General features: G+C 42.1%; 1 protein-coding gene across 4 annotated transcripts in view; it reads left to right on the top strand.

Moving 5' to 3' along the window:
• The window catches only part of ST7L (suppression of tumorigenicity 7 like), an 83,602-nt gene that overhangs the window by 27,932 nt on the left and 38,002 nt on the right, over positions 1–17,668 (top strand). For 3 of the 4 annotated variants that reach the window (XM_033917537.1, XM_033917538.1, XM_033917535.1), the window contains exons 4-9: positions 100–157; positions 7,530–7,645; positions 10,104–10,182; positions 12,719–12,873; positions 15,827–15,924; positions 16,473–16,587. In XM_033917537.1, coding sequence (XP_033773428.1) covers positions 100–157; positions 7,530–7,645; positions 10,104–10,182; positions 12,719–12,873; positions 15,827–15,924; positions 16,473–16,587 — 621 coding nt within the window. The remainder of the gene's footprint in view (positions 1–99; positions 158–7,529; positions 7,646–10,103; positions 10,183–12,718; positions 12,874–15,826; positions 15,925–16,472; positions 16,588–17,668) is intronic. The other variant, XM_033917536.1, reaches the window with a different exon arrangement.

Below are 17,668 nucleotides of genomic sequence, written 5' to 3'. Positions count from 1 at the left end.
AGATCCAGGTCTTTAACAAAATAATAGGTAGTCCCAGCATCAGTTCAGTTAGTGTGTTCCAGTTGTGCATTGGAAAATAATGTTTGCATTCTCTTTTAGCAGAGTGCAAGGTGTGGCGAAACCCTCTCAGTCTCTTCCGAGGAGCAGAATATAACAGGTGATGTGTACTGCTGTTACATACATCTGAACAGTTGTTTTTTTAAAATTCAGTTTGTTAATCTCTTATTTTCTGTTGCAATTTACACAGCTACAATACAGTCAGTCCTCGGGTTAAGAACGTCTGACTTACGTCAGACTTGTACTTATGTCAGACTTGTACTTACAAACCAGGCTGCTGCTTCTTCCTTCCTGTGCCAACGCGCCCCCTCTTCCTCCCTTCCTTTCCAAACGTGACCCTCCTCCTGCCTTCTGTGTCCCAACGCACTCTTTGTTGTCCTTCCCTCCGTTCTGCATACCAAATTGGTGCCGCCCTCCCGCCGGGGTTTACCTCTGCTGGCCAGCTGCCTCCTCCCAGCCGCAACTTCTCTTCACAAAGCCACGAGCAGCGGCTCCTGCACGCCAGCCACAGCTGACTCGGAAGCCTTCTCTCTGACGTTTGAGGGAAAACTTCCGGGTTGGCTGCATGTAGGAACCGTGGCCACAGCTTTGCGAAGAAAAGTGCAGCTGGAAGGGGGGAATCGGTAAAAGGAGGTAGACACCCGCAGGAGGGAGGCATGAATTTGGGATGCAGAACGGAGGGAAGGATGACGAGCGGTGCATTGCAACATGGAAGGGCGGAGGAGGGTCATGTTGGGACAGAAAGGGAGAAGCAGGGTTGCATTGGGACACGGAAGGGAGGGAGCACAAACTTCGGACAAAGAAAGAAAGGAGGGAGGGAGCATGAACTTGGGTCACAGAATGGAAGGAGGGAGGAGAGCATGAACTTGGGACATAAGCTGGAAGAATGGAGATCATGAGGGAAAGAGATGCTGTGGTGGGGAGGGAATAGAAAAGGAGAATTGTTGGGCATGGGTGTCTTGAGAGGGAAACAGAGATGGTGTGCATGGAGAAATGAAGAAAGAGGTGAATTGTTGGGCATAGGGAAGGAGAGAGAAATATTGGATGTGGTGGGAGAAGCGTGATGTACAGATGCATAGGGAATAGAGAGATGAGAGGGAGAAATTTTGGATGTAGTGGTGGTGGAGAGAGAACAGTGGAACAGATTGAGAACAAAAGTATAAACCTCCTATCTTTTCTTTCTATTTAAACTACAGTACTTTATTTTGAGGACTGTTTCTTTACATACAAATTCAGCTTAAAACCATTTTAAAACATGGAATTCGTTCTTAACCTGGGGACTGCCTGTATTCCCCTACAGTTCTCATTTTATCATTCATTTCAAAGAAAATTGGTATTCTGAAGGTTTCAAAAGTCCCTCCTGTTTATTTGTTTTTACCACTTTACAGTACCTTGAAAAATCTTCCTGTTCTTGTAAGTTTCATATTGTGTTGTTGAATGCATTTTGAACTGCTGTTTTTTGGGTTTTTTTTTTTTAAAGCCGAAGTTTGTATCATTGATCTACATTTTCAAAGTGAAAGAACTAGGGCTAAGGAATTGGTATACCAAACTTTTGACTTCTTAAGACTTGCCATTCTGAGGCAAACCGAATGTCCATCAAGCCTCTATATTTCTACTGTCGACTCTGATGCTAGCTCCTCACCTCTAATGTGCACACGAGTACATCCAGGGCAAAGGTCCCGAATCAAGAGGGCTATCTCCACTCCCACAAGTCAGCCATCTCAAAACCGGAACGGGAGCTGGCAGCAAGCTCCTTAGAAGACGCGAGAGAGAGTCCCACTGGGAGGCGCTGGGCCCGGGATGATCACGCAGGGTGAGGGGACTCACCGAGGTCACCCAGACAGGTCCGCCCGTCTGTCCGACCTCTCTGCCAAACTCCTCGTCGTCTCCTTGTTTTGGTTTTTTCCCCCCGAGGGGCCTATGATCGATTCGCCGAGCTCAGCCCGTATTTACCAGTACTTTAGATTCAGAACAAAGATGCTTCTATCTTTAAATGACGTATGTATAAAATGATTAATTTACCATACCGTGTGTGTTCTTATTTTGAAGCTGAGGTCTGTATGTTTTTACTGACGACTCAAACTTGCTTCCAACTCAACAGCCCTGGAAAGAACAATTTTCCTTTGACAAACAGGAGTTGAGTCAGGCACCGGGGTAAAACTGCTCTCTTGGAGCTCAGCCCTTCATGTGCACAGTGGTCTCCTCAGTTTTGTTTCTTCCTCTCTGTCAAACAAACATATGACAAGGCTCTCGCAGCCAGTTATTAATAAAAATAAGAAAACATTGTTCATCGGCATTTAACATCATTCCAAAGTAAATCTTGACATGTTTTTCTTACAATGACAACTCTTTTTGGTCATTCCTTCTGCGCTGGGAGCTTCCACATGGAGAATTTTCATCTTATCTTCTTTGACTGCTGTAGGCCAGCCGAATGATGCAGAAACCTGCATGTTCTGTATTATTATGTCTAAATAAAATGTATTTATTTATTTATTTAAATAAATCAACTGCCCTCCCCCCCCACCGCCCAATCAGATCCCTTGAAGCACTCTTCAGCTTTAGAAAAGCAATAATAACAAACCTAAACCCCTGCCCTTGACAAAGAGATGTATATTGGTACCGGTACACCAACAAATGAGCGCACGACAATGGCGGCCCATCAATTGCGCTAGTGTTAGGGTAAGGTTTAAATAAAGATTTTAATCCTCATCTAAACCTTACCTGAACACTAGATACCAAGTGAATATTTTAAGTATAGTTACTTTGTAACCCTCAAAAAGACAAAATAGTATCAAGGGTGCCATTGTCCTGCACGCACTTGTCGATGCACACGATTAACGGGGGCGCGATTGTCCTGCACGCATTTGTCGGGCCACGATTGGTACCAGAACCAGTATGTGTCACAAAAGGATAACTTGTATTATACACTAACTTTCTGTGTGTCAAATGTAGGATAAAACTTGTACTGAAAACTTTGCACCGTAAGAATAACGATAGCAAATTGTAACCAATAAACAGTATATTATGTATATCAATATTAGACCCTAGGATAAAAACTTGTATTGTAAAGTTGTGCGCAAATTCTGTATGTGAAACCTGTAACCCATTCTGAGCTCTTTGGGGACAACTAGATAGATAGATAGATTTTGGCTTTGTTTCTTCAGCACTGGCTTTCTTCTTGTCATTCTTTCATGCAAGTTGTTTGTGCAGTAATCTTAGATTTGTTGAGCACTTGATGTTTTTCCCAGTCTCAATAGAGACCTCTGGGCTAGTAGGGTTCAGGGAGATATGACAGAGGTCTATTAAATACTGAGTTATTTCCTAAAATATTAGGACCAAAAAGCATGCAATGAAGCTACTAAGTAGTAGATTTAAAAAAAAAACAAAAAACCCCACAAAAACCCCAGAGAAAATATTTTTTCATTCAAAGTTTATTTAAACTGTGGAATGTGTTGCTAGAGAATGTAGTGAAAGCAGTTAGCTTAGCAGGGTTTAAAAAAGGTCTGGATAATTTTGTAAAAGAAAAGTCCATAAGCCATTATTATACTGGACTTGGGAAAATCCACTGCTTATTTCTAGGCTAAGCAACATTAAATCTGTTTTACTCTTTTGGGATATTGCAGGTATTTGTGACCTGGATCAGCCATTGTTGGAATCAGAACACTGGCAATGTTTATGTTCTTATGTAGTTATTTTAAAGTAATCCCAAGCCTTCCTGTGATTTCTTTTAGCTGTTTCCCTAACCACTAACTTGCTCCCCCCCCCCTTTTACAAAACCGTGCTAGCGTTTTTAGTGCTGGTCACGGTGGTAGCAGCTCTGACACTCATAGAATTCCTATGAGCGTCGAAGTTGTCACCACCACGGCCGTTGCTAAAAACTGCGCTATAGTTTTGCAAAAGGGGGAGGAGGTTGGTGTTGCCAAACTGTTGTTTCACAGTGTATTTGACTGTTCCAAAGGATATTAAAACACACTGAAATTTTTTATGGCCATCCCCCAATCTGTACCACATTTACCTCCTCCTTTACTGACGCTTAGCCCGGGTTTTAACGCCGTCCGCGACGGTAACTGATCTGACGCTCATAGACTTAATTCACCTTCTGGTGGAATTCATTATGCCAAATATATAAGATGGAAATAATAATTGCTATACAAAAAGGGAATTATAATAATTTTAAGAAGATTTGGGGGCCATTGATAACTTATTGTAATGATTAGACACCTTTTTACATTGAAAGTATAATTATAATTATGGGAGGGGGTATATAGTTATAATATAGGTTTAATCAATATTTGTGAATATAGCATATGTATATTGAATTTAGATTATAATATCTGTGAAAAGGGAGGGTGGGGGAGAGGGTAAATTTATGTATTTAGATATTAGAAAGAATTTCAAGTGATGTATATGATTCAATTTATGTAATATTGTATACTTGGTGGAAGATGGAAAAATGAATAAAGAATTGGAAAAAAAAAGAACTCCTATGAGCGTCGGAGCACTTACCGCCGCTGCCAGTGCTAAAACCCGTGTTACATGTTAATAAAAGAAGGGGGATAGTTCGTATGGTAGAAACAGTCTGATTCCTCATCCAGGGGTAATTGAGTCAGATGATACAGGTGGTCTCTGATTTAACCTTTTCCTATCGTGTGTTCTGGATGACGGGACATTCCAAAAATGTCATTGCCATCGTGGATAAACCGTCTGTATGGACTGATAAAGAGCCAGGAACACAAAATATTTGAATTTACAGATTTATGACTTATTTACCTTATGTTTACAGTAGCCGTAAATGATAACAGTGAATAATTCAAAACTTTGCTAAAATAATTACGATTGGAACCAGCGTAACGTTAAATTTATTACAATAGGAAAAGATTAAGGGCCTTGTTAAAGCAGTGTCTAAAAACATAGTTAGTTTGGGTTTTCTGTGGCAAAAGACTTTTTGGTTTCTTATTCTTCTTTCCCATATAAGGTTTGACAAATGTTATGTAAGGTAATGTCGGAATTGAAATCACGAATGTAATGTAATGTAGATCATAAAAACATAAGAAGTTCCCTCCACTGAGGCAGACCAGAGGTCCATCTTGCCCAGCGGTCTGCTCCCGCGGTGGCCCATCAGGCCTATTGCCTGAACAGTGTCCCTGACTAATTATGTAACTGCCTCTAATCTAATCCTATCCCTATTTCCTACCTCTACTCCTATATGTACCCCTCAATCCCTTTGTCCTCCAGGTACCTATCCAAACCTTCTTTGAAGCCCTGCAGCGTGCTCCTGCTTATCACATCCTCTGGTAGCGCGTTCCATGTTTCCACCACCCTTTGGGTGAAAAAGAACTTCCTGGCGTTTGTTCTAAACCTTCCCCCTTTCAATTTCTCTGAGTGCCCCCTTGTACTTGTGGTTCCCCGTAATTTAAAAAATCTGTCCCTGTCTACTCTTTCTATGCCCTTCATGATCTTGAAGGTTTCTATCATGTCCCCTCTAAGTCTCCGCTTTTCCAAGGAGAAAAGCCCCAGCTTCTTCAGTCTGTCAGTATACGAGAGGTCCTCCATACCCTTTATTAGCTTAGTTGCTCTTCTCTGGACTCTCTCGAGTACCGCCATGTCCTTCTTGAGGTACGGCGACCAGTACTGGACGCAGTACTCCAGGAGCGGGCGCACCATTGCACGGTACAGTGGCAGGATGACTTCCTTCGTCCTGGACATGATACCCTTCTTAATGATGCCCAACATTTTGTTTGCCTTCGCTTTCAATGATGTGTCTACCATCACTCCCAGGTCTCTTTCAAGGTTACTCACCCCTAGCGGTGATCCCCCCATTTTGTAAGTGAACATCGGGTTCTTTTTCCCTACATGCATGACCTTGCATTTCCCTATGTTGAAGCTCATTTGCCAATGATCAATAAAACAAACTCCTCCTTTAATGCATTTGCTTTTTCTTTAGACAACAGAATGTGAAAAATGCAAAAAGGCATGATGATGTTTATGAAGCACTCTAAATCTGTGAAGAGCTGGCACTTGTTACACTACCATGTCCTAACCTTCTGTGGGCATCGAGACTTGGAAAAAAGCTCTGTAGTATGAACGCCAAAGAGCAAGCTCCAGGAAGGGAGAGATTTTTATTTTAAGGGAGGGGGTAAAGTATGAGGCACACGCCTTTTATGCCAAGAACAAACGTCAAAGTATACAACTATTTGTACAAAAAGGACGAGCCAAGCAACACAGCCCAGAAAAGAGGCATCCTTGCTAATTCTGAAGAAAACAGCTTTAAACCTCTGGGATATTTTTTTAGCTATTAAGATAGTTTCACCTAAGTACACTGAGAGACAAGTGAGATCAGAGGCATAGTTTAGAGTCTATAATTTTGTTGTAATCTGGATTATTAGACTAGGTCTTTCTTAAATTATAACATGTCAGTTCAAAGTACTCGTGTACTGGAGACTTATTGTAATGGCCAGGTGAACCATGACCTGGAATGGCTTCTTGCTCTTTTTTTAAATTTTAAATGTTGTGACTTTATGACTTCCATTGGCATTACAGCATAAATGACACTGCAAAAAGCAGCCTGCTGGTTTGAAGCGCCAGGAGGTTAATTTTAGAGCAGACTGCTCAATTTATCAGTAGATATATACATAAATTGCACCAGTTTACAAAGGGGGAATAAAAGCATTCTTTCTCTCTGATTTTACTTCATAAAAAATAACTGCACCCATTTTCAACTGTTTAGGATATGGTGAAATTTCACAGTATATTTTCTATGTAAGTTCAAACTCCACTTCCAGAAACTGCTTTGCTCAGGTCAGATAAACTTGTATTTAAAGGCCATTTGAATATAAATTCAAATTAGAGAATGACACGGTGGCAGTTACTCACGGCTAGCCGCGGGTAGCACACCGAAACGGTGGGGGGGGAAAAGTGCTCATTGCGGGCACGGGGACAAAGGCCATCCATCGCCCCGTGGAGCGGTGAATGGCCTTGTCCCCGCAGTTAAGGGAGGAAAGGCGGGCGGGCACCTCCCTCCTCCGGCCAACAAATCTATCTCCCTCCCTCCTTCCCCTTTACCTTTGTAGCTCTTTACTAAAGAAACTTACTGAAGCCTGCCTGCCTGCAGTCGCGCGTGTGTGGACGGAAACTTCTCCTCTGACGCAACTTCCACCCACACACACGTGACTGCAGGCAGGCTTCGCCGGCTTCAATAAGTTTCTTTAGTAAAGCGCCGCGTAGGTAAGGGGGAGGGAGGGAGATTCTCAGGCCACTGAAGGGCGTTGAGGTGACGAGAGGGAAGGGTGGATGCTGCGGGGACGGGGACAGGGAGGTGAAGGGGATGTCAGGGACGGGGCGGTGAAGGGGACATATTTTTTCCCCGTGTCATTCTCTAGTTCAAATACATTTGCTTGGGACATTTTTCTGCATGTATAATTACTCCTCCAATATTCTAATTTGTTCATGTGCTGATGTATGTTTTGACACAGGTATACTTGGGTGACTGGGAAGGAACCACTGACATACTATGACATGAATTTATCTGCGCAGGACCATCAGACCTTTTTCACCTGTGATACAGATTGCCTTCGACCCTCAGATGCAGGTATCGGTTGCTGCAGGTTTTGGTGGGGGAAGGAGATTTATTCCAGCCAATTTTTGTGGGCCTCCGAGTTCTCAACTTGGTCAGGACTGGTTTCTGTTAGAGTATTATATCATATAAGGGCTGTGAAGTGGTCTGTTTTTCTTAGGCCAAAGATAAGGCGCACCGCCGTATGCTGAATCGTCTGGAGTTTGTTGACGTGCTTCTTGGGGCATGAGATGTAAGCGAGGTTGCAGTAGTCTAGCAGGCTGAGGATCAAAGCTTGGCGTAGGATTGGGAAGGGAAGGGGGTCAATCGTAGGGCAGCGGCTCGATCGTAGTTTCCAGAATGCTGTAAAGCCTTTTCGGTCCACTGCAGCGATTTGGTTTTCTATGGTCATCTTTTGGTCTAGGACCACTCCTAGTATTTTGATAGTGGGTGCATTTGGACTCTAATGTATGCTGAACTAGATCCACTCTGTTAACTGAAGATGGGGCTCACTTAAAATGACCAAACTTGACTTTGTATATGTAACTTTACTGAACACATGTAAATTCATAATCTGTTTGTCTGTGCATTATGTATGTTGACCTTGTAACCCATTCTGAGCTCCTTGGGATGGACGGGATATAAAACTAACCAACTCAATCAATCAATCCTTGTGTTTCTTATTTTAGAAAGCATTGAGAAGTGTTAGGAATGCAATTGCTCAGTGCAGTTTGAGTAATGAAAACAAAAGCCTAACAGCCCAATATTCAGAGGCACTTAATCCTTTTAACTAGTTAAGTTAGGACGATACTCAGGACAGTCTGGCTGAATATCATTACAGATAGAGGCGGGTTGATAATGGGCAGAACAGGGGCAGCGTCGGCAATATTCAGTGCTGGTATCTGGAAAAAAATCATATATCAGCAAAAAGGCTGACCTAAGTTATCCAGCTAGAGGCACTGAATATTGCCACTGTTTTGGATAATTTCTGCACTAACCACAATATCCAGATACCAGCACTGAAAATCTGGATTATTTTCAGCCTCAGTGACTGGCTTTTGAAAGAAATACTGTCTACCAGTCCAGTCGGCCCTCCGGATCCGCTGGACAATGGTTTCAGGACCCCCCTCCCCCCCCTCGCAGATACCAAAATCTGTGGCTGTTCGAGTCTCTTGGTTCCCCTCTCCCCACACTGCACTGCATGGTCTGGCATTTCTCTGTATCAGGTGCCCCACACCTGGTGTACATTAGCATCATGTCTTCGGCTGTGTTGGGCACCAGCAGCAGCTGAACTCAAAGGCTATGGCCTGCATCGGGTCTCTCTTTCTCTCACTCACTCTCTCTCTCTCTAGCTCTCTTTCTTGCCCTCTCTCTTTCTCTCTCTCTTGCGCCCTCTCTCTCTCTTACCCTCACTCTCTCTCTCTCTTGCCCTCACTCTCTCTCTCTTGCCTGCTCTCTCACTCTCTCTTGCCCTCTCTTTCTCTCTCTCTCGTCCTTTCTCTCTCTTGCCCTCTCTTTCTCTCTCTCTCGTCCTTTCTCTCTCTTGCCCTCTCTCTCACTCGCCCTCTCTCTCTCACTCGCCCTCTCTCTCTCTCTATTGCCCTCTCTCTTGCCCTCTCTCTCACTCTCTCGTGCCCTCTCTCTTTCTCTCTCTCTTGCGCCCTCTCTCTCTCTTGCCCTCACTCTCTCTCTCTCTTGCCTGCTCTCTCTCTCTCTTGCCCTCACTCTCTCTCTCTCTCTTGCCCTCACTCTCTCTCTCTCTTGCCTGCTCTCTCTCTCTCTTGCCTGCTCTCTCTCTCTTGCCCTCTCTCTCTCTCTTGCCCTCTCTCTCACTCTCTCTTGCCCTCTCTTTCTCTCTCTCTTGCCTTCTCTTTCTCTCTCTCTCGCCTTCTTTTTCTCTCTCTCTCTCGTCCTTTCTCTCTCTTGCCCTCTCTCTCACTCGCCCTCTCTCTCTCTTGCCCTCTCTCTCACCCTCTCTTGCCCTCTCTCTCTCTCTCTATTGCCCTCTCTCTCACTCTCTCTTGCCCTCTCTCTCCCTCTCTCTCTCTCTTGCCCTCTCTCTCTCACTCTCTCTTGCCCTCTCTCTCTCACTCTCTCTTGCCCTCTCTCTCACTCTCTCTTGCCCCTTCTGACGCCTCTTCCTAAGTGGACCGGGTCAAAGGGAGAAGCCCAGCACAGGCCGCAACCTTTGAGTACAGCTGTTGCTCCATGGGTCCAGCAGGGCCGAAGACATGATGCCAAGGTACACCGTGGGCAGGGGACCTGATACAGAAAGCCGTAGTCAGGTCTGATGCCAAAGTACAGATACAAAGAGCCGTAGTCAGGTCTGCAATTGGTTGAATCTGCGGATCCCAAACCCGTGGATACAGAGGGCCGACTGTACCAACCTGTAAAAGGTTTATGGTTTGCCTTCATAATTACTGGTTACTTGTTTGTTTTGTACAGCTTGAGAACAATTAGGCTTAATTAAATTTGTTTTCTGCCCCCACCTTAGTTATGCAGAAGGTCTGGCGTGAAAGAAGCCCTCCAGCCAGAATTAAAGCAGCCTATCATGCTTTGGAGTTACAGAATGAGTAAGTGTTGGCTGAGCTTTAAATAAATGCCACCTTCTACTGAATGCAACATACACCCCCTCACCACTACCACCCACATTTTATAGTGCCCAATGCACTGTATAGAAGGGGGAAGGGAGGTGTGTATATAGTGCTTGACCTTGGGGCATTAAAGATTAAAGGAAAAAGAATGACCTGTGATTTAGGGCAGGATTTGAACACCTGAGACATCACTTTATCTCCCCTTGCCTTGGAAAATCACCTAAAAACAAAAAGTATCTATCTCAATTTGTTCTGGTTAACTTAGTAAATGTAGTTATCAAAACTGCATGAATAAGCTAAAGAAAAAAAATATTTTAACTCCAATTTTTTAGCCAAAGCAATTATCCTAGGACAAGGCGGTGAATGGCCTTGTCCCCGTACCCGCAGCAACCAGGTTTTTTTTTAGCCCTGTTTCAGAGGGTTACCCGTTGCTAGCTGCGGGTAACAGTCACCGTGTCATTCTCTACCTCTCATTTGCATCTGTTATTGTCACATGTTTTAATTTGCCCGCGCACACATTTTAACTGAAGCAATTGACTTTGACTGTCCCTGCATGAGCTGCAGTATACACTCATATGACTCTCCTTTATTCAGTTCTAACCTTATTCACAATATGGTGACTATGGACACATCATCTGCCACCATAAATATTGCTCTTGAGTCCATATTCTCACCCTCTCTCTTCCAATGTCCTACTGCGGCAACTTTCCAGTGGCAAGTGGGTGGATGCTTTGAAATTTCCTTCAGATCCTGAGCGGTGTTATTCCTTGAACCAACCTGTAGGTGCCGCTCTTAAACAGCTTTCTTCTTGGACCAAGCCTTTAATCTAAACCCATCCTGTCATAAGATTTATTTTTTGAGATTGGTTAAATTATACTTTCTGGTGGGAATCTCTATGCCACACGTTTAAAATGGAACGTATGATTGCTATACAGCAGGGACATTATAGAAAGTTTATGGATATTTGGGAGCCATTGACAAAATTCTGTAAGGAATGACTGTTGGGTGGGTGGGAAGATACTTTTGATTTGAGTGCAATTTTTGGATATGTAGAACGGGGGGGGATTATATATGTATTTGTCATAGAACATAATTTTGATTGAATTTAAGTGCTGTTAAAATGTAAAATGTCTGTATAATACGTTGCACTTATTTTTGGCTTTAAAATGAATAAGCCGGTTACAAAATGCATACAAAATAAGATGTGGGGTGCAGTCCCTGATTCGATAGCTGCCTCTTTCGATGATTTATGCTTGTGGGTCACTAAAGTGCACCACAGTGGGAAGTAGAATATCAGAACCCGATTAACATCTTACGAATGGTATAGCATTTGGCTGTTAACACTGGGCTTAGGAAGTGCTGATAACAAATTAACAGTGTAAGGACTAGGTTGTCCCACGTTCTGATGTGCTCGAGCTGCATCTGATAGTTGTCTATCCTGAGTTCAGTGATTTATATTAACAAAACGATGATCTGATCTTTGCTTTGGAATGAGTATGGCGAAAGAGTTACCTGCTTTTAAGGCATCGGGGAATACAAGTATACTTCTCCCTCCGTATTCGCTGCGATGGGGGATTAACAGACCCGCAAATAACTTTTTCATATGTTATTCACTGTTTTTTTTTTTTTTTTTTAAATTCTTTATTCATTTTTCATCTTACAACAAGTGCACAATACTACATCAAATCACTTGATATTCATACAATTCTGATTTTACATACATGAATTTATTCCCCCCCCAACCACCCTTCCCACAAGTACTTGAATTCAAAATATCATTTATCTATTATATTTCAATCTATTAATCAAACCTTTAAAAGAACTATTTACCCTCCCCCCTCCCCCTACATGTAAATGTACTTTCATTAGGAAAACGATGTCTATTCATTGCAATAATTTGTTAATGGCCCCCAAATCATTTTAAAATTATTATAATTCCCTTTTTGTATGGCAATTGATCTTTCCATTTTATAAATATGACACAATGAATTCCACCAAAATGTATAGCTAAGTCTATTTTAATCTTTCCAATTACTGGTAATAACCTGCTAGATTATTCGCTGTTTTCTATGAAAAACCATCGTGAATATGGTGAAACTTCGAATAACATGGTGGGGAGACCTGGCCTGTTCCTGAAGGAGAGGCAAAACACGGTGAAGAAAGTGCCGGGAATCGGCGATTTTCTCTGTAAACGCTTGGAATCAGCGATTTCTCTATGCAAAGTGATGTAATGGGGGGGGGGGGGGGGGGAGCCAGCAAGCTAAAAACCGCAAATAATCAAAACCGCGAATGCTGAAACTGCGAATACGGAGGGAGAAGTGTATTTTTGCTTTACGTCCTAAAGCTGAGATCGCTAACAAATTTGAGGAGGGGGGTTGAATTGCTACTCAGTACTTTTGGGTGTGTCAGATGTAGGGCTTAGTGTAGTGGCAAAGAATGGATATGAGCCCCCACCCCTCCCTTGAACCAGGTTTTCTTTGATCTTAGATACCTTCTGTACTGGTTTCAACTGCAGTTGCCCGACGGCGTGCATTCTGCTGGCAGAGGAAGAGGCAATGACCATATCTGAAGCGGAGAAGTTGCTGAAGCGGGCATTGAAAGCGGGCGAAACGGCTTATAAAAGATCTCAACAGCTGCAGCACCAGAGCCCGCAGCAGGAAGCGCAACATAGTAAGCTGCTCTCCATAGCCAGGTGTTTTAGTACAGAACTGTTTGCAGAGATGGGTGTGCCCTTGGCTTTCTTTAAGCGTAAGGGAACCTGAAGCATTTCATGTATATTAACTTGTTCTTTGCTTTAGGCCGGCTTTTACAAAGCTAGGCTGCCAAGATGCCCATAGGAAGAGAATGGGCAGCTCAGCATTTCGTCTTTGCTACTCAGCAGTACAGCTTTGCAAAAGGACCCAATAGAGAGTTAGAAAATGATAAGAACATAAGAAGAGCCTTACTGGGTCAGACCAGTGGTCCATCTAGCCCAGTATCCCATTTTCACGGAGGCCAATCCAAGTCACAGGTACCTGGCAAAAACCCAAATAGTAGCAGCATTTCATGCCACCGATCCAGGGTAAGCAGTGGCTTCCCCCATGTCTGTCTCAATAGCAGACAATGGACTTTTCCTCCAGGAACCTTTCCAAACCTTTTTTTAAAACCAACTACATTAGATGCTCTTTTACCACATCTGACAATGCATTCCAAAGCTTAACTCTTCTCAGAGTGAAAAAATATTTCCTCCTATTGGTTTTAAAGGTATTATCCCTGTCACTTCATCGTCTTTGTAAATCTTGATGCAGCAAAAAATCGATCCACTCGTACACCACAAAAATCAGCTTACCTCACTTTTGAAAGCTGTGGTTTCCAGGTTCAATTTGACTGATGGACCTAGATATGCTTTTCCCAAACCTTGATGGCTCCCTCCCCTGCAAGTTGACTTTACCTTGGTTTTGAACCCAGATCCCCAGGCTCTTAGACAGCTACACTAACCTCTAGACTACCTCTCTGAATTCTTTTGACACCCACCGGATAGGGCTTAGCAAGGATCCTGGGTTTCCTATCGCATCTCAAACCATAAAATTGTATTGGTGACCTTCTGATTATCCATCCACCTCTCTCTCCCTGCCACTGCTACCTCTCTTCTGAGACTGTCAGTGGAATGCTTTTCATGTAACACTGTATAGATTTTGATTTTCTTAGCTTTTGCTCATAAATCGACCTGAAAAAGCCTCTGCATTTGAAAGCCTGTCAAAAATGTTTTAGCGCAATGAGAGAGACCTTATTTTCATTTATTACTTATATAGAAGGTAACAGCAGATTTTTTAAAAAAGAGGCTTAACCACTCAGTAAGCTCTACAACCCCTTCCTCTTTCTGACACTGTCTGTACTTGACTCAAGCGTTGTTGAATTCACTGCGCCCTATTCAGTGTTGTGTCTTCTAACATTTGATTGGAACCCCATTTTTTCTTTTTTTGTATTTAGTAGAAAGGTTTAATGGGGGTCTGGTCTCTTGCTAATGAGTGGTGAGGTAAAGTTTGAGAATATTTCTCTAGACTTTTCGCCATGAGGGCCACATTGGATGCGTCCATCACTTTTCAGCTGGCCGTAGTGAAAAAAAAAGATAAATAACTCTAGATAATGAGTTTTATTGAAAGCAGAAAATTTTAAAAACTAATTACAGAGTATGTGAGATTAAATTATCGTATACTAATGACGACGAACACTGCCAGCAAATTCTCCTATTTTCATCACAAATTATAATAAAACCATTTGTAACTTTTAACCTTTTTTCCTCCCGACTCATGTATGTATAATATGTAACCACTATGTATATTGTTAGTTTCTTTTTATTGCTCCTTATTGATTTTGTACATCGCTTAGTAATTTTAATAGGCGATTAATCAAATACACTAATAAACTTAAACTTGAAACTTGATATATTTCATTTGGGAAAAAGTTTGTTTGCAAAGATATGTTGCCCCAAAATAGGAGATGAATAAGTGAATAGGCACCTTTAAATATAAATTTATGCAATTACAAATCGAGTATTGCAAATATTCTTATGGATAATTAACCGTAACGAACTTCTAGATTCAATTTAAAGATTAGTCACTACCTACAATATCGCAAATTGACAATGTTGATCGAGACAGAACAAGTACGAGAAATAATGCGAAGTATACAATTCTGATTCAGTATTAAAGTTGTGAATAATATTAACATAATATGGAATATCAGTATATTTTGAACACAATTTTAATTAATGCATTTGAAATCTATCAACACCAACGTAGTTTGTTTGGGTTTTTTGCGGATTCTCATTGGGGAAAATTAGTCCAATTGGCACATTTCTGCACAATTCCACAGCCGGATAAAATCATATCGCGGACTGGATGTGGCCCGTAGGCCGTACTTTGGAGACCTCTGCTCTAGGCTTAAAAATTACTTCCCTAGACATGTCCAAAAAAGAAAAAGGCATAGATGCCACACTTGCTAGTAGCTAAATTGGCTCACTTAACCTCCCTGCTCTTATTGTGAGTGAGTAAGTTCTCTACAGTGTAGGGACCTTGGTACCTGCAGTATATGCTGTGTTCTGTGCAGCAGACGCTTTTAGCTATAAATTTCTGTAAAGTTTAGTTTTAAGTGCAATTTTAAGGCCAACTGTGTCTCCAGAGAATGGATCTCTCATAGATAATCAAGGCATTTTTTTTTTTTAGCATCACAGAAATTTATAATGAAATCTATGTCTCTGTGAAGATCCGGGATAACAAAATAATACTTCTAAAACAAATGTAGTTCAGATGGGTTAAAATCAGAGGGCCTGCTGCATCCAGGTGCAGCTTGTACTTGCCAGACTGGAGCATAGCAAGCTATATGGGTATTTTTAATCTGTGGCAAATGCATTTCCTTTGGATTTATTCTTTTGCTATTCCATGTTATTGGAGCGCTCCCGCCCCCCCCCCCCCCACACACACACATACACTTTACTTTACTTTACTTTTTTTTTAGAGATTATTAGAAGTTACACCATGACTTTAGGCTTCCCAGAAGCAAAACTAATGTGAGAAGCAGAAATCACTTTTAAAGCATATAGCAGAACCAACTGATTGGCTGTCTCCTGTATTATTCATTTCAGGAAGAGACACAAATGTGATGCTCTATATTAAAAGAAGACTCGCCATGTGTGCAAGAAGACTAGGAAAAATTCGAGAGGCAACAAAGCTAATGAGAGATGTAAGTAATTTTTTTGTACTACAGTCAAACCTTGAATTGCAAGGAACTTGGTTTGCAAGTGTTTTGCAAAACATTTTATTAAATTTTAACTTGATAAACAAGTAATGCCTTGCAATATAAGTACATATAGGGTTAGATTCACTAACCTGAGATCCGTGTCCGATCTGTGTCCAATTGCATGCAGGCCGACAAATTCACTAAAGTCCTGCATGCAAATGGAGGCGATCGTTGCCCCCCCCCCCCCCCTTCAGACTGCACAGATCACTGGATATCGATCCTTGAGCATGCGCAGACCATCTTCCTTGACTGTAGATGGTCTGTTCATGCGCTGGCCCTTCGTGCCCGTCAGAGTGTTTTTTAACTTTTTAAAAACTATACTGTACTGGTTGAACTGATATGGTCTCTCTCTTACACCATAATATAACAAATGATGGAAGTCTGAGCCCAAAATCACTTTCAAGCGTTGCAATGAGACGAGCTTCAAATCCATGCATACGTTTACTTCTCCCTAGATTCCTATAACCAGTGATGAAATTGTGCCTTTTCAGATCATGAAAGAGTTCCCTCTTCTAAGCATGCTGAATATCCATGAAAACTTACTGGAAGCGCTGCTGCAGTTACAGGCATATGCCGACGTACAAACCATTCTAGCCAAATATGATGGTAAGTCATTAGGATAATCATGAAAAGGAAAATATTTTATGTCTCCTGTAAGCTGCTGTAGATGGCAAATCTGATGTTAGCATTTTGAATCTTAACAAGTTGAGCTAAAGCAGATTAGAGACTGACTGAGTTTCGGTTTCAGCGCCAAAATCAGTATCTTGGGGCATGTCCACCATATACAGTATAATCTCGTTATAATGAACTCGCTTATAACGGAATATCGTCTATAGCGGACGAGGTCCGCTGGTCCCGGCCATGCGCCTTTACAAACATGCAGAAAAGCACCGCATGTAGTGGACTCGCATATAACGAACAACAATTTGGTCCCCAGAGCCGCTTGTAGCTGTAGTTTTGTTCGGCTATAACGGACGTGCAGGCTCCGCCTACAAGGCGCGTGGCGTGCCGGTGATATCCACTGATTGGTCTAAGTGGCTGTTCATCACCAGGCCATTAATAGTTTTCAAAATGGCTGAGAAGTCTGCTACGAAGCATCATTCTATAACATTAGATTTAAAACGGGAACTCTGGATATAACGGACTGTTTTGCCAGGTCCCTTCAAGTACATTATAGCCCCACAGCACTGTATATAGTTCCTGACTTATATTCTGAATTGCTTATAAATAATTTATAATACCACCTATTCAGTATTCTATGACCATTTTCAATCATATTACTAGCAATGGAGACATTTAATACATTTTTGAAAATTTGCTTCCTAATGTAAAAGTCATTTGCATTCCTGTCATGCTATGCACAAAATTAACCCATTTGGAGAACATCTGGAAATTTCTTGCTGGTTATAGGATAGAAAGCAGATAAATGCTTTAATCTGCCATTCTGCGGTTCATTGAGCTGGTGACCAGTTAGATCCTGGAGAAAACTGGATTCCTTGCAGGCAGAGAACTTCAGATTTAGCCAAATACAGTGTTATATGTAAGCTTTTGAGATCACATAGGCCCCTTCTTCAGGGTTCCAGCTCAAGAAGAGGAAGATCTTTGTGACCTCAGTTTCACATATTTTGCCATCTTTGAAAAAATTCAAATATTGGGTCAATGCAAGGAAAATACCTAAGCATTGGTG

The sequence above is a fragment of the Geotrypetes seraphini genome, chromosome 13 (assembly GCF_902459505.1).
Source record: "Geotrypetes seraphini chromosome 13, aGeoSer1.1, whole genome shotgun sequence".
NCBI lineage: Eukaryota > Metazoa > Chordata > Amphibia > Gymnophiona > Dermophiidae > Geotrypetes > Geotrypetes seraphini.
This window is presented reverse-complemented; position numbering and strand designations above follow the sequence as displayed.